General features: G+C 40.4%; 1 protein-coding gene across 2 annotated transcripts; it reads right to left on the reverse strand.

The window, feature by feature from the left end:
* Window positions 1-837: 837 nt before the first annotated feature.
* Window positions 838-23,796, reverse strand: LOC139755441 (uncharacterized). Of its 2 annotated transcripts, none has more exons than XM_071673745.1 (5): window positions 23,514-23,796; window positions 19,103-19,179; window positions 16,935-17,016; window positions 14,110-14,358; window positions 838-3,784 (listed from the first exon to the last, which is right to left on the reverse strand). In XM_071673745.1, the coding sequence occupies exons 1-5, from the start codon at window positions 23,583-23,585 to the stop codon at window positions 2,615-2,617; spliced, it is 1,650 nt and encodes a 549-aa protein (XP_071529846.1). In that variant the 5' UTR covers window positions 23,586-23,796; the 3' UTR covers window positions 838-2,614. The 2 variants fall into 2 exon arrangements, with proteins under 2 accessions (XP_071529846.1, XP_071529847.1); XM_071673746.1 differs by having other exon boundaries at window positions 2,464-3,784; window positions 14,110-14,367; window positions 23,514-23,757.
* Window positions 23,797-24,340: the final 544 nt, after the last annotated feature.

Here is a 24,340-nt window from a genome sequence, read left to right on the forward strand (position 1 = left end):
ATTTTATCTTCGTGATTAAGAGAAATCTTCCAATTTCTGTCCTTTTACCAAAGCAAAACGGCAACAACTCAAATCACAGATTAACCAAGTTACTTAATACAGTATTACATGTTAAAAGTTAACACTAGTACATTCAGCAGCACATCCATTCCCATTCCAGATCAAAGAAATTAGCATTATGTATGGGGAATTACTAGCTTCAATTCCAGTTGGTACTTTCTTGTATACCTTATTACTTTAACCTTGACAAGATACCATCCAGTAAAGACAAACAATAGCCTCATATGCCAACATCCACTCTGTTATCAAACCAAAGCCTATCATCCATGGCCAGATGCAACAGACCACTTCATGATTTACCATGATCGCTCCATATGCCTTGATTCAACCCGCTAATAACATGTCACACTCCTAACCCGCAAAAACCTCAATGATCCAATCCATTCTATCCCAGGTATGCCCTCACCTTTCTGAATGTTCAAAGCCCAATACCCCAAGCATTTAACTCCCCCCTTCCATCTCATTAGTCTCTCCAAACCTCTTCCTCCCCCTTCTCCTGATACAGAGATCCTTGTCATCTTTCTTTAATCATACTCTCCATGTCCCTAAACCATTTCAGCACACCATGGTTAACTGTCTGAATCAGATTGTGCCACATCCCTCTTTTATGATGTCATTCTATGTTCAATCAACCTGCCTTACGCTACATATCATTATCAGAAATCTCATTTCCAACATATTTACCTTCTTCCATATCTTTGTCCCATGGACACTGTCCTCTCCTATTCACTCCTTACTACATTGAGGCCCTTCTCTCCATCTTTCATCCTATTATTCACTTCTACTCCGACAGTACCAACCAATGCTGCATCCACTCTCAACTACCTAAAGCACTTCACTGTCTCCAGGTCTTACCCATTCACACTAAATTTCTACATCCTTGATGCCCATTCCCTGCTTGAACTCACATGAAGAGGGTGACCACAGATAAAGTCTCCATTAATACCTGTCCTTACATACCTCCTTCACATACACCATTCCACATATTCTTTCACTGTTTCTCCTTCCAAGTACCCTTCCACACAATTTCCCCACATCATAGGTGGTCTTCCTTTAACACCAACCCCTTTAATCACACTATCATACACTCTCCCTCTTTCTACATGCCTAAACCACCTCAAAATGTTACATTTCACTCACTGTACCACTCCACAGTTCATTCCCTTTCATACCAAATGTCCCAGTACACCCTCTCATTTCTTTTTTCATTCCATCCTAATAATACCACATGCTCCTCTTAAAGAGCTCTTTACTACAATCTGTTTTCTTGACCTCCAATTCATTCAATGTCTCAGCTGCATAGGTCAGTGTTGGGTAGACTATATTGTCCCTTACTCCTTTTCTCACTTCCTTACTTACACCTGTACCATTCATTATTCTACTATGGGACCCAGTGACTCTTTTACCATGTACTGCTCTCTCCTTCCATATCACCAAACTTAACCAAGATAGCTTCAAAATGCTTAAATTCTCTCACCTTTTCCAGTCCTTCTCTATATCCATAATCAGGTTTAGTAACACTCTTTCACTCTGGTTCCAATCAAACACCACATTCACCTACAGTTGCCTGAGTTTACACACATCAGAAAATGCACTTTACAACCTTCTGCAACTCCTGTTAACTCAGCAAACAACACAGTATCATCTGCAAACGGGCTTCTCATTACCCATCATACCTCACCACCAAACTCCATCTCTGCATCCCCTTTCCCTAGATTTTCCTCATCATTCTTATCACTCCAACCACATACAAGTTAAAAAGCCACAGTGACTTCATACAGCCCTGCCTTACATCCACATGTATACCAAAACTTTCACTCAACTCTATCCACTCTTACATGTATATGCTACTCCACAGAAGGCTTTCACACCATCCAGCATTTGTCCCCCTACCCCAAAACACCCTTAACACTACCAAGAGTGGAGGCATAACAATCACCTATATCTAAAGTTCTGCTTTCATTCTAAACTCACTTCCCTACATTCTTTAAGTCTCATATTTCCTCCTACATCAGAAATGCCAACCCTTCCATTGCTCTTGCCCTTTCACTAACCTCAGACTTTGCTACAAACCATTCTATCCCCTTCCCCTTCAACTTAGTCTCAGAGCCAGAATATCTAGGTTCCTCTCATCAAACACAGCATATGTCCCTCCCTTCTCATCCTTTTTACATCCACACATATTTAGACATCCCAATCGAAGCCTTAATAATGATAATAATAATTTACGTAATAAATAAGTTTTTATAACTCTATTCCTTACACTGAGGTTTATTTTGGGGGGACTTTTCATACCAAAGAAAAAAAATTCTTTGGGCTATTTTGGCATTCTGAAGAGAGGAATATAGCTTCAATTTTGTGATCTGGCAAAAATCTAAAACAACAGAAATTCTGAAGCAGAGTTTATATGACTTGGGAAGCTGAGCATTCTTGGCACAATCAAAATTTGTGCAAAATATCTTTACCATTAATACTGAAACAACAGAGTTCACAAATGATAACAAAAAATAACTTAGACACTTGTATTCAGATATCTACAACAATGACCAAGAAGTTAATGAGGAGCAGAGGGAGGGCCAGAAGGAGGTGGTGGTGGTTGGTAACCAGGGTAACGGCTCTGATCATACCCGGGAAATTGCCCCTGTGGTGGCCCTTGGCCAGGTGAAGGTCTGTACTGGCCATACTGTCCTCCAGGAGGAGGTGGATAACCCTGTCCATATGCAGGCCCTGAAGGATGTTGGTACCCAGGCTGAGCATTGGGCATAGGTGCACCGTAACCTGGATGGCTGCCAGGTGGTGGTGGATAACTGCCATAGGGTTGTGGGTATGGCTGACCACCAGGGTACTGACCTGGAGGTGGGTAACCCCCCTGAGAACCTGGAGGATACTGGCTTGGAGGATAAGCCTGGTGATACCCTTGGCCCCCACTCCCTGGATATTGCTGAGAAGTGGGTGGATATGGACCTGGGGCTTGCTGGGGTGGTGGGGGTGCTTGAGTGGGAGGCCCAGTCTGAGACACTGGTGGCGGTGTACCTGTATAACTTTGAGATGTGGGAGGGGTTGGTGTTGAGGAGGGAACAGCTGATGTGGGAGGGGGATTTGGTGAACTTGTCTGCTGTGGTTGTGTTTGTGTAGGAGGATGTGGAGCTTGTGCTGCCTGTGGGGGTGCCTGCTGTTGCTGTGATTGTTGTGGCTGTTGAGAAGCTGGCTGCTGTGGTTGTCCACCACCATACATAGTAGGAGGACCAGTAGGTGCAGTTGAAGTTGTTGGGGGAGGTCCAGTAGGTGCAGTTGATGTGGGAGGAGTGGAAGTGGATTGAGGGGGTCCTGACAATGTAGATGAGGATGTCGGGGGAGCAGAGGATGGGGGCATCTGGAAGGGCTGTGAGGTAGGCCCACTTCCTGGGTACTGGGATGTTGGAACAGAGTAAGTGGAAGGTGCTGACGTTGGGACAGGAGCCGCAGAGGTTGGAGCAGATGTGAAAGTAGGGGGAGTGCCCGAGAACTGCTGTGATGACTGACTGAAGTCCGGCTGATTATTTGGTGGTGGAGGACCCTGAGGCTGGGAACTTGGAGGTCCTTGGGGGCACTGTGGATAGCCTGGAGTAGAAGATGGGGGAGGAGGAGTTCCATAACCTTTAGCACCTGGAGCAGGTGGTGTGGATGAGCTGCCAGGATAGCCCTGAGGTCCAGTAGAAGCTGGTGGGTAGCCTCCCTGACCATACTGTGAACATTTAAGCAATATTAGTGAAGCAAATATAATACCTCTACCTCAATTTGCAAAAGGAGACATGTTTGATTAGTATGAAACTCTTGCTATGAAAATGGCTCAACAATTACATTCACACATTTTCTTTTACTTAAGTATTTAATCATTACAATATTCATTCAAGTGCACACAGTGAATTAGAAATAAAAGAATCTTAAATCTGCCCACATAAAAAATATACCAAATTCTTTATAATGAAATTCTATAATTTTTTTTTTTTTTTTGCTTTGTCGCTGTCTCCTGCGTTTGCGAGGTAGCGCAAGGAAACAGACGAAAGAAATGGCCCAACCCACCCCCATACACATGTATATACATACGTCCACACACGCAAATATACATACCTACACAGCTTTCCATGGTTTACCCCAGACGCTTCACATGCCCTGATTCAAAATCCACTGACAGCACATCAACCCCGGTATACCACATCGAACCAATTCACTCTATTCCTTGCCCTCCTTTCACCCTCCTGCATGTTCAGGCCCCGATCACACAAAATCTTTTTCACTCCATCTTTCCACCTCTAATTTGGTCTCCCACTTCTCCTCGTTCCCTCCACCTCCGACACATATATCCTCTTGGTCAATCTTTCCTCACTCATTCTCTCCATGTGCCCAAACCATTTCAAAACACCCTCTTCTGCTCTCTCAACCACGCTCTTTTTATTTCCACACATCTCTCTTACCCTTACGTTACTTACTCAATCAAACCACCTCACACCACATATTGTCCTCAAACATCTAATTTCCAGCACATCCATCCTCCTACGCACAACTCTATCCATAGCCCACGCCTCGCAACCATACAACATTGTTGGAACCACTATTCCTTCAAACATACCCATTTTTGCTTTCCGAGATAATGTTCTCAACTTCCACACGTTCTTCAAGGCTCCCAGGATTTTCGCCCCCTCCCCCACCCTATGATCCACTTCCGCTTCCATGGTTCCATCCGCTGCCAGATCCACTCCCAGATATCTAAAACACTTTACTTCCTCCAGTTTTTCTCCATTCAAACTTACCTCCCAATTGACTTGACCCTCAACCCTACTGCCTCAACCCTACTGTACCTAATAACCTTGCTCTTATTCACATTTACTCTTAACTTTCTTCTTTCACACACTTTACCAAACTCAGTCACCAGCTTCTGCAGTTTCTCACATGAATCAGCCACCAGCGCTGTATCATCAGCGAACAACAACTGACTCACTTCCCAAGCTCTCTCATCTATAATATAAAATATTATAAAAGAACATCAGGCAGAAGTTAGGAACAATAGGTAGTAGTAGTCAGTATGATCATTAGATAGGAGCCTTTCAAACACTGCATTAGAGCTGCTCTCTGTCAGTGGCCTGTTAAGGGTGAAGAACTAAAGGTTTTGAAGCAGCACTGGACTTTACCAGTTATGGAGACTCTATTGCCGTGGTCAAACCCTTGAGAGAGTTCTAGGAGGGAACAGGCACCGTAGATATAGATAGATTGATAAACAGAGCTACTTATCTATCAGCATCTCACAAGCCTACTCTAAATACAAAAAAAAAGGAGCTACCAAAAACTCTTTCTCAGACTGTCAGGACTCTGCATATCTGACATGGAAAACACTCCTATCTTGACTCACCTTAAACTTTCCTGTTAAAAATCTGTTATGACTTAAAGAGTTCCTATATCCAAAGGATATCTTTCTGTTCTCTGGCACAAAGTCTTCCTTAACTTCTGCTGTTGAACTCCAGTATCGTTTCTTGGCCTTTAGTGCCTAACCCTTAGCAGACTCCTGCAGAGGACAACTCCTGTGTTTTCAGAGGCTCCTACCTTATGTTCATACCAACTACTTCTACCTAATGTGTCTACCTAATATTCCCACCTAATGTTATAACCTACTACTTCTACCTAATGCTCCCAGCTACTGCTCCTACCAACTACTTCTACCTGAAGTTCGTGTTTAATGTCCTTATCTAATACTTCTTTCTATTGCTCCAACCATTTTGCCAAAAGGCAGGACAAGTGCATAGCACTAATCACAGGAAAATCTAGAGTTATGTGAATTAAGTGTTATCAAGTGCTATTTGTGACAAGGAGAGATTGTATGTCTGTGGACAGAATAATAGCAATCCATGTATGGGTGAGGCAGAATGAAAAGGACAGGTACCTGGGTCAAAGAAGTGCAACTTGACAACCACTGAAGTGATGTCTCACTACAGAGCCATCACTAACCCTCCCAATATTCAAGCACATAGTACCGATAATATACTTCCTTGGTCTGGGGCTGCCTAGCTACTACATCTCTCCTTTGATATCCAAACCCACCTCTTTCTTGGAAGCATGTATTGATACAATCTCTCCAAAAGACTTGTGACTGTTCTATTTATCTATTTATTTTGCTTTGTTGCTGTCTCCCGCGTTTGCGAGGTAGCGCAAGGAAACAGACGAAAGAAATGGCCCAAGCCCACCCCCATACACACACGTCCACACAGGCAAATATACATACCTATACATCTCAATGTACACATATATATACACACACAGACACATACATATATACCCATGCACACAATTCACACTGTCTGCCTTTATTCATTCCCATCGCCACCTCGCCACACATGGAATACCATCCCCCTCCCCCCTCATGTGTGCGGGGTAGCGCTAGGAAAAGACAACAAAGGCCTCATTCATTCACACTCAGTCTCTAGCTGTCATGCAATAATGCCCAAAACCACAGCTCCCTTTCCACATCCAGGCCCCACAGCTTTCCATGGTTTACCCCAGACGCTTCACATGCCCTGATTCAATCCACTGACAGCACATCAACCCTGGTATACCACATCGATCCAATTCACTCTATTCCTTGCCCGCCTTTCACCCTCCTGCATGTTCAGGCCCCGATCACTCAAAATCTTTTTCACTCCATCTTTCCACCTCCAATTTGGTCTCACACTTCTCCTCGTTCCCTCCACCTCCGACACACATATCCTCTTGGTCAATCTTTCCTCACTCATTCTCTCCATGTGCCCAAACCATTTCAAAACACCCTCTTCTGCTCTCTCAGCCATGCTCTTTTTATTTCCACACATCTCTCTTACCCTTACATTACTTACTCGATCAAACCACCTCACACCACACATTGTCCTCAAACATCTCATTTCCAGCACATCCACCCTTCTGCGCACAACTCTATCCATAGCCCACGCCTCGCAACCATACAATATTGTTGGAACCACTATTCCTTCAAACATACCCATTTTTGCTTTCCGAGATAATGTTCTCGACTTCCACACATTCTTCAAGGCTCCCAGGATTTTCGCCCCCTCCCCCACCCTATGATTCACTTCCGTTTCCATGGTTCCATCTGCTGCCAGATCCACTCCCAGATATCTAAAACACTTTACTTCCTCCAGTTTTTCTCCATTCAAACTTACCTCCCAATTGACTTGACCCTCAACCCTACTGTACCTAATAACCTTCCTCTTATTCACATTTACTCTTAACTTTCTTCTTTCACACACATTACCAAACTCAGTCACCCGCTTCTGCAGTTTCTCACATGAATCAGCCACCAGCGCTGTATTATCAGAGAACAACAACTAACTCACTTCCCAAGCTCTCTCATCCACAACAGACTTCATTTTTGCCCCTCTTTCCAAAACTCATGCATTCACCTGTGACTGTTCTAACCCTTCCAATTATCAACTGTCATGGGTTAAGCAAAATACCTTGAAGTGGTCTGGTCAAGTGGAGAGGATAAATGATGACAAGTTGATCAAGAAAATATACAAGAGTGAGACAGAAAGGAAGAGTAAAGAAAAGACAGCCAATCCTGGGCAAGGACACTGAGGAAATAGATAACACTAATTAAGAAAATAATCTTCACAAATGATATGCCAAAGTAAGCCATTCTCATTCCTAACTTTTTTTACACTAATCAAGAAAACAATCTTAATAAATGATATGCCAAATTATGCCATTCTCATTCCTACCCTTTTATTTTTATTTATATTTATTTTGCTTTGTTGCTGTCTCCCGCGTTAGCGAGGTAGCGCAAGGGAACAGATGAAAGATTGGCCCAATCCACACACATACACTTGTATATACATACACGTCCACACACGCAAATATACATACCTATAAATCTCAACATATACATATATATACAAACACAGATGTATACATATATACACATGTACATAATTCATAGTCTGCCTTCATTCATTCCCATCGCCACCTCACCACACATGAAATAACAACCCCCTTCCCCTCATGTGTGCGAGGTAGCACTAGGAAAAGAAAACAAAGGCCATATTCATTCACACTCAGTCTCTAGCTGTCATATAATAATGTACCAAAACCACAGCTCCCTGTCCACATCCAGGCCCCACACAGCTTTCCATGGTTTACCCCAGACGCTTCACATACCCTGGTTCAATCCATTGACAGCACACTGACCCCAGTATACCATATCGTTCCAATTCACTCTATTCCTTGCACGCCTTTCACCCTCCTGCATGTCCAGGCCCCGATCACTCAAAATCCTTTTCACGACATCTTTCCACCTCCAATTTGGTCTCCCACTGCTGCTTGTTCCCTCCATCTCTGACACATATATCCTCTTGGTCAATCTTTCCTCACTCATTCTCTCCATGTGACCAAACACCCTCTTCTGCTCTCTCAGCCACACTCTTTTTATTACCACACACCTCTCTTACCCTATTATTACTTACTTGATCAAACCACCTCACACCAAATATTGTCCTAAAACATCTCATTTCCAGCACATCCACCCTCCTGCGCACAACTCTACCCATAGCCCACTCATCGCAACCAAACAACATTGTTGGAACCACTATTCCTTCAAACATACCCATTTTTGCTTTCCGAGATAATGTTCTCGACTTCCACACATTCTTCAAGGCTCCCAGAATTTTCACCCCCTCCCCCACCCTATGATTCACTTCTGCTTCCATGGTTCCATCTGCTGCCAAATCCACTCCCAGATATCTAAAATGCTTTACTTCCTCCAGTTTTTCTCCATTCAAACTTACCTCCCAATTGACTTGACCCTCAACCCTACTGTACCTAATAACCTTCCTTTTCTTTTTTTCTTTTAAACTATTCGCCATTTCCCGCGTTAGCGAGGTAGCGTTAGGAATAGAGGACTGGGCCTTTTTTGGAATATCCTCACCTGGCCCCCTCTGTTCCTTCTTTTGGAAAATTAAAAAAAAAAAAAAACGAGAGGGGGAGGATTTCCAGCCCCCCGCTCCCTCCCCTTTTAGTCGCCTTCTACGACACTCAGGGAATACATGCGAAGTATTCTTAATCCCCTATCCCCAGGGATAAATAACCTTCCTCTTATTCATATTTACTCTCAACTTTTTTCTTTCACACACCTTACCAAACTCAGTCACCAGCTTCTGCAGTTTCTCACATGAATCAGCCACCAGTGCTGTATCATCAGCGAACAACAACTGACTCGCTTCCCAAGCTCTCTCATCCACAACAGATTGCATACTTGCCCCTATTTCCAAAACTCTTGCATTCACCTCCCTAACAACCCCATCCATAAACAAATTAAACAACCATGGAGACATCACACACCCATCCCACAAACCTACATTCACTGAGAAGCAATCACTTTCCTCTCTTCCTACACGTACACATGCCTTACATCCTCGATAAAATCTTTTCACTGCTTCTAACAACTTGCCTCCCAAACCATATATTCTTAATACCTTCCACTGAGCATCTCTATCAACTCTATCATATGCGTTCTCCAGATCCATAAATGCTACATACAAATCCATTTGCTTTTCTAAGTATTTCTCACATACATTCTTCAAAGCAAACACCTGATCCACACATCCTCTACCACTTCTGAAACCACACTGCTCTTCCCCAATCTGATGCTCTGTACATGCCTTCACCCTCTCAATCAATACCCTCCCATATAATTTCCCAGGAATACTCAACAAACTTATACCTCTGTAATTTGAGCACTCACTTTTGTCCCCTTTGCCTTTGTACAATGGCACTATACAAGCATTCTGCCAATCCTCAGGCAACTCACCATGAGCCATACATACATTAAATAACCTTACCAACCAGTCAACAATACAGTCACCCCCTTTTTTAATAAATTCCACTGCAATACCATCCAAACCCGCTGCCTTGCCGGCTTTCATCTTCTGCAAAGCTTTTACTACCTCTTCTCTGTTTACCAAATCATTTTCCCTAACCCTCTCACTTTGCACACCACCTCGACCAAAACACCCTATATCTGCCACTCTATCATCAAACACATTCAACAAACTTTCAAAATACTCACTCCATCTCCTCACATCACCACTACTTGTTATCACCTCCCCATTTGCCCCCTTACTGAAGTTCCCATTTGCTCCCTTGTCTTACGCACCTTATTTGCCTCCTTCCAAAACATCTTTTTATTCTCCCTAAAATCTAATGATACTCTCTCACCCCAACTCTCATATGCCCTCTTTTTCACCTCTTGCACCTTTCTCTTGACCTCCTGCCTCTTTCTTTTATACATCTCCCACTCATTTGCATTATTTCCCTGCAAAAATCGTCCAAATGCCTCTCTCTTCTCTTTCACTAATACTCTTACTTCTTCATCCCACCACTCACTACCCTTTCTAATCAACCCATCTCCGACTCTTCTCATGCCACAAGCATCTTTTGCGCAATCCATCACTGATTCCCTAAATACATCCCATTCCTCCCCCACTCCCCTTACTTCCATTGTTCTCACCTTTTTCCATTCTGTACTCAGTCTCTCCTGGTACTTCCTCACACAAGTCTCTTCCTAAGCTCACTTACTCTCACCACTCTCTCCACCCCAACATTCTCTCTTCTTTTCTGAAAACCTCTACAAATCTTCACCTTCACCTCCACAAGATAATGATCAGACATCCCTCCAGTTGCACCTCTCAGCTCATTAACATCCAAAAGTCTCTCTTTCACGCGCCTATCAACACGTAATCCAATAACGCTCTACCTTTTTATATACTAATTAAGAAAACAATCTTCACAAATGATATGCCAAAGTAAGCCATTCTCATTCCTACCTTTTTTAACTTCTATATGTATGACCTATATGTGTGAGGAAGTACCAGGAGAGACTGAGTACAGAATGGAAAAAGGTGAGAACAATGGAAGTAAGGGGAGTGGGGGAGGAATGGGATGTATTTAGGGAATCAGTGATGGATTGCGCAAAAGATGCTTGTGGCATGAGAAGAGTCGGAGATGGGTTGATTAGAAAGGGTAGTGAGTGGTGGGATGAAGAAGTAAGAGTATTAGTGAAAGAGAAGAGAGAGGCATTTGGACGATTTTTGCAGGGAAAAAATGCAATTGACTGGGAGATGTATAAAAGAAAGAGACAGGAGGTCAAGAGAAAGGTGCAAGAGGTGAAAAAAAGGGCAAATGAGAGTTGGGGTGAGAGAGTATCATTAAATTTTAGGGAGAATAAAAAGATGTTCTGGAAGGAGGTAAATAAAGTGCGTAAGACAAGGGAGCAAATGGGAACTTCAGTGAAGGGCGCAAATGGGGAGGTGATAACAAGTAGTGGTGATGTGAGAAGGAGATGGAGTGAGTATTTTGAAGGTTTGTTGAATGTGTTTGATGATAGAGTGGCAGATATAGGGTGTTTTGGTCGAGGTGGTGTGCAAAGTGAGAGGGTTAGGGAAAATGATTTGGTAAACAGAGAAGAGGTAGTAAAAGCTTTGCAGAAGATGAAAGCCGGCAAGGCAGCGGGTTTGGATGGTATTGCAGTGGAATTTATTAAAAAAGGGGGTGACTGTATTGTTGACTGGTTGGTAAGGTTATTTAATGTATGTATGACTCATGGTGAGGTGCCTGAGGATTGGCAGAATGCGTGCATAGTGCCATTGTACAAAGGCAAAGGGGATAAGAGTGAGTGCTCAAATTACAGAGGTATAAGTTTGTTGAGTATTCCTGGTAAATTATATGGGAGGGTAACGATTGAGAGGGTGAAGGCAGGTACAGAGCATCAGATTGGGGAAGAGCAGTGTGGTTTCAAAAGTGGTAGAGGATGTGTGGATCAGGTGTTTGCTTTGAAGAATGTATGTGAGAAATACTTAGAAAAGCAAATGGATTTGTATATAGCATTCATGGATCTGGAGAACGCATATGATAGAGTTGATAGAGATGCTCTGTGGAAGGTATTAAGAATATATGGTGTGGGAGGCAAGTTGTTAGAAGCAGTGAAAAGTTTTTATCGAGGATGTAAGGCTTGTGTACGTGTAGGAAGAGAGGAAAGTGATTGGTTCTCAGTGAATGTAGGTTTGCGGCAGGGGTGTGTGATGTCTCCATGGTTGTTTAATTTGTTTATGGATGGGGTTGTTAGGGAGGTGAATGCAAGAGTTTTGGAAAGAGGGGCAAGTATGAAGTCTGTTGGGGATGAGAGAGCTTGGGAAGTGAGTCAGTTGTTGTTCGCTGATGATACAGCGCTGGTGGCTGATTCATGTGAGAAACTGCAGAAGCTGGTGACTGAGTTTGGTAAAGTGTGTGAAAGAAGAAAGTTAAGAGTAAATGTGAATAAGAGCAAGGTTATTAGGTACAGTAGGGTTGAGGGTCAAGTCAATTGGGAGGTGAGTTTGAATGGAGAAAAACTGGAGGAAGTAAAGTGTTTTAGATATCTGGGAGTGGATCTGGCAGCGGATGGAACCATGGAAGCGGAAGTGGATCATAGGATTGGGGGAGGGGGCGAAAATTCTGGGAGCCTTGAAGAATGTGTGGAAGTCGAGAACATTATCTCGGAAAGCAAAAATGGGTATGTTTGAAGGAATAGTGGTTCCAACAATGTTGTATGGTTGCGAGGCGTGGGCTATGGATAGAGTGGTGCGCAGGAGGATGGATGTGCTGGAAATGAGATGTTTGAGGACAATGTGTGGTGTGAGGTGGTTTGATCGAGTAAGTAACGTAAGGGTAAGAGACATGTGTGGAAATAAAAAGAGCGTGGTTGAGAGAGCAGAAGAGGGTGTTTTGAAATGGTTTGGGCACATGGAGAGAATGAGTGAGGAAAGATTGACCAAGAGGATATATGTGTCGGAGGTGGAGGGAACGAGGAGAAGAGGGAGACCAAATTGGAGGTGGAAGGATGGAGTGAAAAAGATTTTGTGTGATCAGGGCCTGAACATGCAGGAGGGTGAAAGGAGGGCAAGGAAGAGAGTGAATTGGAGTGATGTGGTATACCGGGGTTGACGTGCTGCCAGTGGATTGAATCAGGGCATGTGAAGCGTCTGGGGTAAACCATGGAAAGCTGTGTAGGTATGTATATTTGCGTGTGTGGACGTATGTATATACATGTGTATGGGGGTGGGTTGGGCCATTTCTTTCGTCTGTTTCCTTGCGCTACCTCGCAAACGTGGGAGACAGCGGCAAAAAAAAAAAAAAAAAAAAAAAAAAAATGTATGACCTGTCCCATCAAGTTCCTATATTATGGCATACCTACATGCAGGTGTTACTGGACTCCACTTGCTTGTGGTTACAACGCATATTAAAAGTCACTTCAGCAAGGCTGTACTATCGTTTGTTGAGAAACGGGACTACAGCACCTCATCATGATCCATACATTCAATGAATATCCTTACCAACCAATCAACAACAGTCAACCCCTTTCTAAATAAATTTGATAATACCATCTCCTCCAACCACCATGCCAATTTCATCTTAAGCAAAGGCTTTCACCAACTCTTCTCTCTTTACCGAACCACTCACCTAACTCTCTAACTTCTCATTCCACCGTGTCCAAAACACCCTACATCTGCCACTCTATCATCAAACACATTTAACAATCCTTCAAAATACTCACTCCATCTCCTCCCATTTCACCACTATCTGTTATCACTACCCCTTATGCACCCTTCACCAATGTTCTCATTTGTTCTCTTGTCTTTTGGACATTATTTACCTCCTTCCAAAACATCTTTTTATTCGACCTAAAGTTTACTGATACTCACACACCCCAACTCTCATTTGCCCTATTTTTCAACCCCTGAACCTTACTCTTGACCTCTTGCTGCTTTCTTTTAAACATCCAATCATCTGCACTCCTCTGTAAGTACTGCCCAAATGCCTCTCTTTTCTCTTTCACTAGCAACTTTACTTCATCCCATCACTCACTACCTCTTTCTAATCTGTCCACAATATCAGGCTTAATTCAGAGTTGATAGGGAGAAGCAAACAAGCTCCCAACAACTCTCAAAACATCAAAAACACATTCATGTTAAATATCTATTGATTATATCAGAAACATACCTGCTGGCCCTGTGGAGGGTAAGGTTGTGGGTATGGCCCTTGAGAGTGAGGTATCTGACCATAAGGCATTCTAAACCCTGCAACACCAGGTCCTGGGGGTCCACCACTCATCCCTGGAGGACCTGGAGGTCTGTATGGTGTTGGCTGCTGTCCTGGGTATGCTCCTGGGGGAGGATGGGGACCAGGAGGGCCCTGTCCAGGAGGACCACCCTGAGGACCTTCAGTCCCTTGACCCTGCTGCCCAGGCATCTGAGGGGGCTTAAAGGCAGATTCTTAGATTGTTGTGGTGTCCATTTTTTTCATAAAGCATTTTTAATTGAATAAGTAAAGCAAACTATATCCAAGATTCTCACATTTAACTCCCTGTGAACCCTAGATTGATAATTATGTAATGTGAATGGCAGTAGAGAGAAACCCTATTATTCATCAAGCAAGACGTGTGAACAATATGTGCTAGTTCTGCCATTTGGCAACAACTCCTCCTGGGTAGGGGAGTACAGCAACCTATCCATCACTAGGTTAAACAGCCATAAAGACATCACACAACCTTGATGAAAACCACCTTCACTGATAATCTCCTGATAAATACCCACAGCATTTAGTAACATTCCCTTTACTCCATATGTTCAAAAAGACTTCCATAAGGGACCTCTATCAACCGTATTATGTGTTTTCTCCACATTCATAAATACCACATACAAAATTTTCAACATTTCACACATTAGCAGGGTACTACCAGGAACCAATAAAGAAAAGCCTCATTCACTCACATCCATTCTCTAGCCGTCATGTGTAATGCACCAAAATCACAACCACCTATCCACAACCAGGCTCCAAAGACCTTTCCATGGTTTGCCCCAGCTGCTGCATTTCCCGATGTTCAGTCCACTGAAAGCATGTTGCCCCCTCTATACCACATCAATCCAAATCACTCTATCATGTCACACCTTTCACCCTCCTGCATACTCAGGCCCCAAGAACTCCAATTCTTTTTTATTTTACTCTTCCACCTCGAACTTGGTCTCCCCCATTTCCTTTTCCTCTCCACTTCTAACATACATACCCTTTTTTGTCAACCTCTCCCCAATCATTTTCTCCATATGTCCAAACCATTTCAGCACACCCCCTTCCACTCTCTTAACCACACTCTTCTTGTTATCACACCTCTCTCTACCCATAATTAATTAATCAAACCACCTCGCACCACAAACTGTCTTCAAACATTTCATCTCTAATACATCCAACCTCCTCTGCACATTCTCATCTATAGCCCATATCTTGCATTCATATAGAAACACTGGGATTACCATACCTTCAAACATACCTATTTTTGCTTTGCCAGATAACAACCTGTCTTTCCACATACTCCTCAAAGCTCCCAAAACCTTCACCTCCTCAACCACCCTGTGACTCTCTTTTGCTTTCATGGTTCCATTCTCTACCATTCCCACTCCCAGGTATACAGAACACTCCACTTCCTCCAAATTTTCTTGGTTCAAACTCACACTAACTTGTCCCTCTGCACAGCTAAATCTAATAACCTTACTCTTCACAATCACTCTCAACTTTCTCCTTTCACATACTCTTCCAAACTTAAACACCATCTGCAGTTTCTCATTTTAGTCTGCCAACTGTGCTGTGTCAAATGAAGGACAACTACCTCACTTCTTAAGTCCCATAGCCTCCTATAAACTGCATACTCCCATATAAGTTACCAGGTACACTCAACAAACATATGCCTCTGTAGTTCACTCACTCACCTTGGTTACCCTTACCTGTATACATTCTACCAATCCTAAGACACCTCATTATCATAAATACACTTAAAATCCAAGCTAACCAAACAAAAAAATAAATCCCTTTCCTAATCCAACTTATTGCTATTTCATTTTATGCAAAGCTTTCACCTCCTCTTCTCTCTTCACCAAACCACTTTCTATGACTTCCAAAATAATGTATGGATAAATTCACTTACAAAAACAATGCATATTATCAGAGTTGACACTTGAATGTTGGGTGACATGCACAAAGGTGACTGCAATATGGACAAAAAAATAGTATCTTCAAAATTTTTGTTCCCCTTCTATAAATGAAAGAAACCTATGAAACAGTAAAGGATATTTAAAAATAAAATATAAGCTCCTATACTTTAAACAGCTATTGGATAAAGCTAAAGCTGACATGTAAATCATCCAAGGGAGTGACAGAGAGATGGTGGAGGATCTTGGAAATAGATGTGTCATTCAAATACTGTTTCCAATTAAAAATAAAAGAAATACATAAACCAATGGATAGGTACAAAAAGTGATCCAACAAATTGTATACAGTCACAGCATAACAATGAATTTAATGTGCAGATCTCTCAGTAGAATAGTGGAGAAACAGGAGAAGAGAGTGTGGGTAACATAAAGCACCAGTGAGTCAAAACTCACACAGAGTAAGGCAGAAATCAAGACCACACATAACAGTCACACAAACTTTATGATACTAACAGACAGTTCAACAAAGCCTAAAAATTTTACCATTACTATTATAACTCCTACTGTTCCCAAACAGTCTGTGCTTAAATGTTAAAACAAGAACAGAGAAATCAAAATTGTGGTATAAAAGCTGGGAGTAAAATGAGATAGAAAAAGTATAATGTGCAGCAGAGAAGTTGTTTTAAGGTTACAAAAATCATTTTGGTATAAACAAAGACAATACTTTCAGAAAAAATATAAATACATAGTACAAAATCTTTGAACTTAAGACCATTACAACTGACTTATGGATACATAATTAGAATTTCAAGTTCTATATTCTATAAAAAATTACAAATTTCTTACAGGAAGGAGCGGAGCCATGTTCTGTGATGTGTCTGCCATGGATGCCAAATACATTAAATTTCGATGAAGAGACTGCTGGTACCTGGAACAAAAAAGTAAACTGGAAATGTCTGTGAATAACTCAAAAACATTTCTTGAAATGACATCAGCAGAATGTTGAAAAGGTCCCACAGGAAAATGAGATAGTCCATAAATGAAGAGTAAGCTTTTTGAAAGACATTTTAAGCAACATTCCTATGCCTCGGTGAGAAATGGAATGCTAATCTCTTTAGCCATCAAAATGTTATAAGTTTATCAATACATAGGTAGGGAGGAATGCCTGCAATACTCATAAAAAACTGATGCACATATCCACTTTTCTTTTGACCACAGTCATTTTCAACTGGATGCTTAACCTCCCTATCAAGGAAAATAAAATAAATGTGTATAAATAAATAGTTTGGCAGTTTATAGCATTATCATGTAATGAATAGGAAGGCCATCCCCACCACCCTCAGCTTGGCCTTTTTTCATGTGAAGGAAATTACAATGATGCATCTAATCTTCTCTTCTTGGGGAACTGAGAACTTTGGTTAACAGATGATAGGTAAATGAGCTAGAATACAGTATTTCCAAAGAAAAAAACGCCTCCAATATCCTTCCCACATATACCAGCCAAAGGATCGCATCCATTCTTTGTGTGAGTGTAAAATTTCTAAATACATTCATATTTTTCACCACTAATGCTGTGCCAATGTATGAAAGAAGAGAGAGTGGAACCAAGTTCAAAAAATAATCAAAACCTTTAATATCCTCCCTAAATATGCAATCCAATCTCCCTCATACACTTTTCCTTTTAGTGCATAGAGTGATACTTCTAAATATATTCATATTACTCATCACAAACACTTGCTTGTGTAAGAAATACATGTGGGCTGTAATATCAAGTTGAACAGAAAGAGGAAAGCACATTCTCCCTGTCCTCACATGTTATCAAGAGATATCAGACATGTTAACTACACCTCCCATCAACTTCCACTCAGCAATAGATCACACCAACACAAAGGGATTTAAAAATTCAACAAGCCTAGCATGGCTGCCAGGACACACACCTAAGGTATGTCAGGTGACCCATAAATATACGAATCATATGGGTAAGAGACCGCAGGATTTTTTAAAATGCTGATTATAGTTGTTGTGACACAAGTAAATCTCTATATACCAAAAAGCATGGTTTTGAACTTAAATGAGGGCATGAAGAGAAAGCCTGTAAAATTACAGATGCAGTTGCCATTTTGACCATAGACACTGGGTTAATATCAAACTGGAGGCATTACCAAAATTCTATCAGCTTGTTATGCCTTTCCTACTTGTTAAGGTAAAGCAGTCTTGAAGTTATAGGAGCCCCTTACTTTTATTCATATTAACTCTTATCATTCACCTTTCACACACTGCAGTTTCTCACTTGAAGTTGCTATCACAACTGTGTCTTCAGGAAAAAGCAACATCTTAGCCTAAGCCACATACCCCAGTTCAATGACCAACCCTTGGGGAGGATGAATAGCTGGGTTGACTGTGTAATGAATACCAAGACCAGGATTCAAACCTACTTGCTTGACCCTGGGCAGGCTGTAAATGCATCACGGTCAGCAACACTAACTGCAACACAACGGAGATCCACACAAGGTAATTACACCAAATATTCAAAAATATTAAGGGCACATTCAGGATGATATGGGAAGCAACAAGACAAGGAAGGCTTTCTCAGAGAATGAAATGTTCCAATATTGGGGGATTTATACTCCAAAGCAATTGACTGAAAACAACTGAATCCACATAAGAGATCGCAGATATTACCTTAGAACATATGGGAAAAAATTTCCATTCTGACACATCACTGGGCACACTTATATCAAGAAGAAAGACACACTATCAAAACCTGATTTCATTCTCATGTATAAAAATCTGAAAATGGAAGACTTAAGATAGACGTCCCACAACAAAAATGAAATTACGTAGAGCTGGTAGTTGATTATGCACCAAAACAATAAAATCAAAAGGGAAACCAAACCCCTAGAAGATGTACCAGGCATGGTAATTATTCAAAGAAATACAGTTTCTTCAGAATACACAGATAGCCAAAACATCTTACATTTTCTCCATAGCACATCAAAGACTTGTGAACTTACTGGAAGCACTCCTGAGGCTTCCCTTGATTCTGATATTCAGTGATGGTCTTGATCAGTTGTGAATTTTCATCCAGCATCTGGAATATGAAGGTTTTAAGGTAAAATTCAAAATCTTGTTGAAAACTTATCCATGACTAAAGTTACCTTTCAAAAATTTCTAATCACATGGTCTTAATTTCAATAATCAAATTAACAATAAAAAAAATCAACAACATACCAAAGTACAGGCTGGACATAAGACTATATGCCTACTTTATAACCTTTAAGGTGATCAGTTTTTCAAAAATCTGAACATAAAACACCATAAGAAAAAAAAAGCAGCAAATATCAAAATGAACATTACCATGTTCTATATACAATAATGACTGCATGATATAAAAAAGATAAATATCCTTTTTTGAATCTCAAAAAACTTTTGTTAAAGAATACAGACTATAAACTCAAAATTTACAATACACTCAAAAATCATGTAATCACACAAATTCAGTAATATTAGCATTCTCAACAACTAAGCTGAGGTAGTCTCAAATTTCAGTCATTATATTCTCAAATTTCAGTCATTATATTTGATAAAAGTTTACTCTCATCTAAAATAAAAATATGCAAGGATGCTATATGAAATATGCGAGTGATTTTTCACTCTGAGTTTCAAGCATGCAAAGCAAAAGCTATAAAATTAGCATGATGTGTAGTGATAATAAAAACTTTCACAGGGATATGATCCACATTTAACTATGCAGAAACAATAAATGACCAGCACGCTATAGCACAGTTCTGAACTCTTTATCTATATCTCTGATGCCCATTCCCTCCACAGGGGTGGCCATGTCAAGCCTTAATAACTGGTGAACTCAAGTGCCATTTCGTAGCCTTTAGTGCCTCATCCTCAACAGGCCACTGGCAGAGGACGGTTCTTGCACCGTGTTTCCAGATGGTCCTACCTAATGTTCCTACAGACTTCTACCTAATGTGTCTCCCTAATGTTCCTGACCAATATTGTAATCTCTTAAGACTCTAAATGCAGCTACCAGAAATGGCTAACATTGGACATATAAAGAATGAAAAAAAATGAAAACATATTCCATTCTTATAAAATCAAAGATGTGCATTTCTTGGCATGAACAATCTTAAAAATAAATAATTCATCTACCTTTCCTTTGCTATGGTGGTGGTTGGATTTAAGAATGCTACACGTCTCCGAAAAAAATAAAAAAACATTCTTTTAAAATCAAAGATATGTATGCAAAACGAAGCAAATAAGACCGAGTCTTGAAAAAATGAAAAAGTTTCTCTCCAGGGGTCCCATAAGCTAATGAGTTCCATGGATCTCCAAGGGCTGACAGCCTTTTACCCTTTGCAAACCACTGAAACAACAGTCATGCTAAGCCAAAATGGTGGAATGATGACATACAGAAGTGTCTATTGTCTAAGAAAGCAGCACAAAAGAAACTCAAAGAGACCAATAACCAGCTTGACAGAGCAAATTACATATGTCTACGTAAAGAAACTCAGCAACTTATACTTCAAATCAACGTCAGTAAGAGGCATATATTGCTGCAAATAATTGCAAAAGAAACCTGAGAGTTTTTGGATATGTTACAAGTAAGAGGGTCATTACCCAATCAATTCGTCCATTAATAAATGGAAATGGTGATTTGGCTCATCACTAAGAAGACATGGCAAATATTCTCTATTAATTTTTCACATCTGTATTTACAACTGAAGATACAGCTCATCCTAAATCCAGTTCCAATGAAGACAGAGTATCAGCACTAAATGGAATTAAAATACACAAAACAGCAGGCCCAGGCAAGTTTTATCAGAGAAGAATGAGAGGTGAAAAATGAGACAGTTAAACCCTTGACTGCTCTCTTCAATGTCACTTGCTTTGGGGAAAGTTCCAGAGGAATGGAAGCTTTCAAAAAGTAACACCTATTTTCAAAAGATGTAATAAATCACTGCCTGGAAATTATTGTGCAATCAGTTTAACAAGTGTAGTTGGTAAACTTACGGAAAAATCATTCAGGATAAGAATGAACACCATTTAGAGGACGACTACTTAATAAATGACTCAGCATGGTTTTCAACAAAAATGGTTCATGTCTGACAAATCTGCTCGATTTCTTGAATTATATAATCAAAATGTACGATGAAAGTAAAGCAGTTGATATCATTTACCAAGACTTTCAAAATGCATCAATAAAGTTCTAAATCAGAGGCTATGAACTAAATTCAAGTCATGTGGTAGAGATGCAATTGTACTATGGCAGTTATAAGGATATTGGTTAACTGAATGTAAATGAAGTTGTGATTAATGGCTAAGCCTTAGAATGGTTAAAAATAACAAGTGGTATACCACAAAGATCAGTCTTCGGACCAGTTCTCTTTCTTATGTATATTAATGATACTGATAATGAGCAGCACTGTAAGGTACCAAAATTCACAGATGATACTAAGCTGAGAAATAAATCTACTACAGAAATGGACCATCTGCATCTTCAAAGGGACAAACTGATGGACTGGGCTCATAGATGGCAAATGAACTTTAGTATCACTGAATGCAGTTTCATATAGTAGTAAAACTGAAAAGGAAAGCTACAGTATGAATTCTGCTTAACTGCATAAGGTAAATGAGGGTATAATAATCTCTGGCAATCTAAAGCCAAGTTATGATGAACAGACACAATTAAAAAGGCACACAAAGTTCTTAGATTTATAGTAAGGGCTATCACATTTAAGTCCAGGGAAATTATCCTCATTCTTTACAATTTACTCGTGCATCCCCACCTTAAATGTTGTGTTCAGTGTTGGTCACCCCTACTTAAGAATGGAGAGAATACAGAGATAAGCTAACAAGATGATTCCAGGAATGAGAAACGAAAATGATATGAAAGATGACTAAATGACCTGAATCTATTTAGTTTCAAAAAGAAAAGGTTAAGGGGTGATCTGATACAGGCATTCAAAATAATCAAAGTATTCAGTAATCTCATAGTAATGGTTACAAACTCATGAGCATACATTTTACTTTAAATGAGGCAAAGTACTTTTTCTTCAACAGGGCTGTTAACATATGGATTGATTTACCAATTAGAATGGTCAAAAGTAGTACCACAGACATGTTTAAGCATAAACGATAAGTATTTTGCTTCAAATCCATAAATGACATTATTTGTGCCTCCTTAGCCACACGAAAATTTCAAAATATTTTCCTACTTTTAAAATGTATGTATTTCTAGTCTTACAGCACTGATTCATAATTTTCATATCTTTTCCACTATCACAAGCACCCTTAAAGGGACTCAGTAGTCTGTTGCTATTTGAATTCCTTGACCCTGCTAGTTGTCTAGCATTGCAGGCCAACCACCTCATAATTTCTGGGACAAGAACATCACCCAAACAATGATTCCTACCAACAAGAAGAGATGATATTCAAAGATAGGTGAAGGTAAGACTGGAAGCAATAATGGAATGTAGCTTCCAGGACACCATGCATAGAGAAAAAAAAATCTACATTCTTCAAAACTCACTTTTCTCACCTGGGCTGGCTGTCTCACAAGCTTATAAGTGGTAAAGTGTAAGAAAAAATTCTTTATCAGAAAAAAGATAACCACATACATAGCCATAGTTCATCTCATGGTAATTAATTAGTTCACCTCACAGAAGGTACTCCCAGAAAAGCTTCCTCATTGAAGGCAAGCAAAGCAGTACCTTGTATAAACAACTTTGGCAAAAAAGCTCAATGGAGCAAACAACACCAGTTTTACTTCAATATAAATTTGTTCCCTCAGAGAAAGGGTACAAACAATATAGATACAATACAAATGAGGGGTCCCTTGCTAACCTCTGAACATTCCTTATAATTCTTATACATGCCATTGAATGAAGAAAATTCTGTAAACTGAGCACTTTATAAAAAACATAAGGGTAAACGTTTCAATGTCATATGCTTAAAGTTCTGAAATCTTGTGATTCAGAACATGCACATTCTGAAATCTTGCTCTTCTACTTTCACTAGTATTTCACACTACTTAAGCATTGTCTAACCACAAATTATCCATCTCGTTAACAATCCTACCACTATCAAGTTATCTAATATCAAAAGATGTTATATCATGAAAGGTGAAAAATCTCATCCTCATACACATTCTTTACAGCAAAGTAGCAGACATAGTCACATACATCTTTTCACAAACATTATTAAATTCCAGTCAATACGGTTAAAACACTTAAGGAAATAATTACCAACTACAGAACCCCTAATTTCATTGTTAAAGATATACTCCCTTACCCTTACCCCAAAAAGAAAGCAGTGAATATCAACTTAAACATACAAGCCTGACGTGGTAAATTATTCTCTACTTTCAGTAACTAATATTTATTCTAATCCTAGGATGTTTCTCAATATCACCTTCTGTATTTGGGCAGGATTGGGTGGTGGCCTTCCTCGTTGAGGAGGCTGATTGGGGTATGCCATAGTCATGGTGGTTCTGGTTAATGAAGGAGATGTGCAGTTGGTAAGGGTGTCCACCGTCCTGTGTCCTGGTAGGTGAGGGAGATGCACTGCTGGTGATGGTATCCACCGTTCCAACTTGTGGTTAGTCTGGGAGACGTGCTGGCCGCCAAGCTGTGCACTTAGTTGACGGTGCCGTCCACCTCACTGACGCCGTCCCACAACATAAACAACAAGCTGCACCAGGCTCAACACACTCTAATACTTACTAACACCCACCGCTTACGCTTAAATCTAATATCATCTTTATGATATGTTAATAATGCAGCTATATATGTAAGAGGATAGTAGACCATTAATTGAAATCTACCTTGAAATTAATTCGCTGGTGTGTGTTCAATCTGGTTATTACCATACTCTAAGGCGGTACATACATCCTTATATCCCTTCACGTTAAAAAATCGTCTCTATGATATGTTACTCATATAACACAATAGTATGCTAAGTAAAACCTCTGTTCAAGCATTGTTTTCCCTCTAAATGTGCTCTGCATTTGCCAAAATTAGATAGTTATCATTTGTTAACTCTAGATAAAAGTATACTCAACCAAATCAATCAAAAAATGATACACAATAAGATGCATTTTGTTGAGAAGAAAATATAATTTCGATAACAAGATATGTAACGAAAGCCTCTCACACAACCGCGTAGCTTAAACGTTATAACACAGCAACGTGCGGACATGATCGCCATGATAATCATCCGGGTATTTAAGTAACCCTCAG

The sequence above is a fragment of the Panulirus ornatus genome, chromosome 19 (assembly GCF_036320965.1).
Source record: "Panulirus ornatus isolate Po-2019 chromosome 19, ASM3632096v1, whole genome shotgun sequence".
Taxonomy (NCBI): Eukaryota; Metazoa; Arthropoda; class Malacostraca; order Decapoda; family Palinuridae; genus Panulirus; species Panulirus ornatus.

What these genes read in the sequence shown, in the direction of transcription:
- LOC139755441 (XM_071673746.1), bottom strand. Translation starts at nt 23,585, where the DNA reads ATGACTATGGCATACCCCAATCAGCCTCCTCAACGAGGAAGGCCACCA. An exon ending in ATCCTGCCCAAATACAGAAG is followed by an intron (nt 19,180 to 23,513) that starts GTGATATTGAGA and finishes TTCATATTCCAG; the next exon opens with ATGCTGGATGAAAATTCACA. An exon ending in ACATGGCTCCGCTCCTTCCT is followed by an intron (nt 14,368 to 16,934) that starts GTAAGAAATTTG and finishes TCTGCCTTTAAG; the next exon opens with CCCCCTCAGATGCCTGGGCA.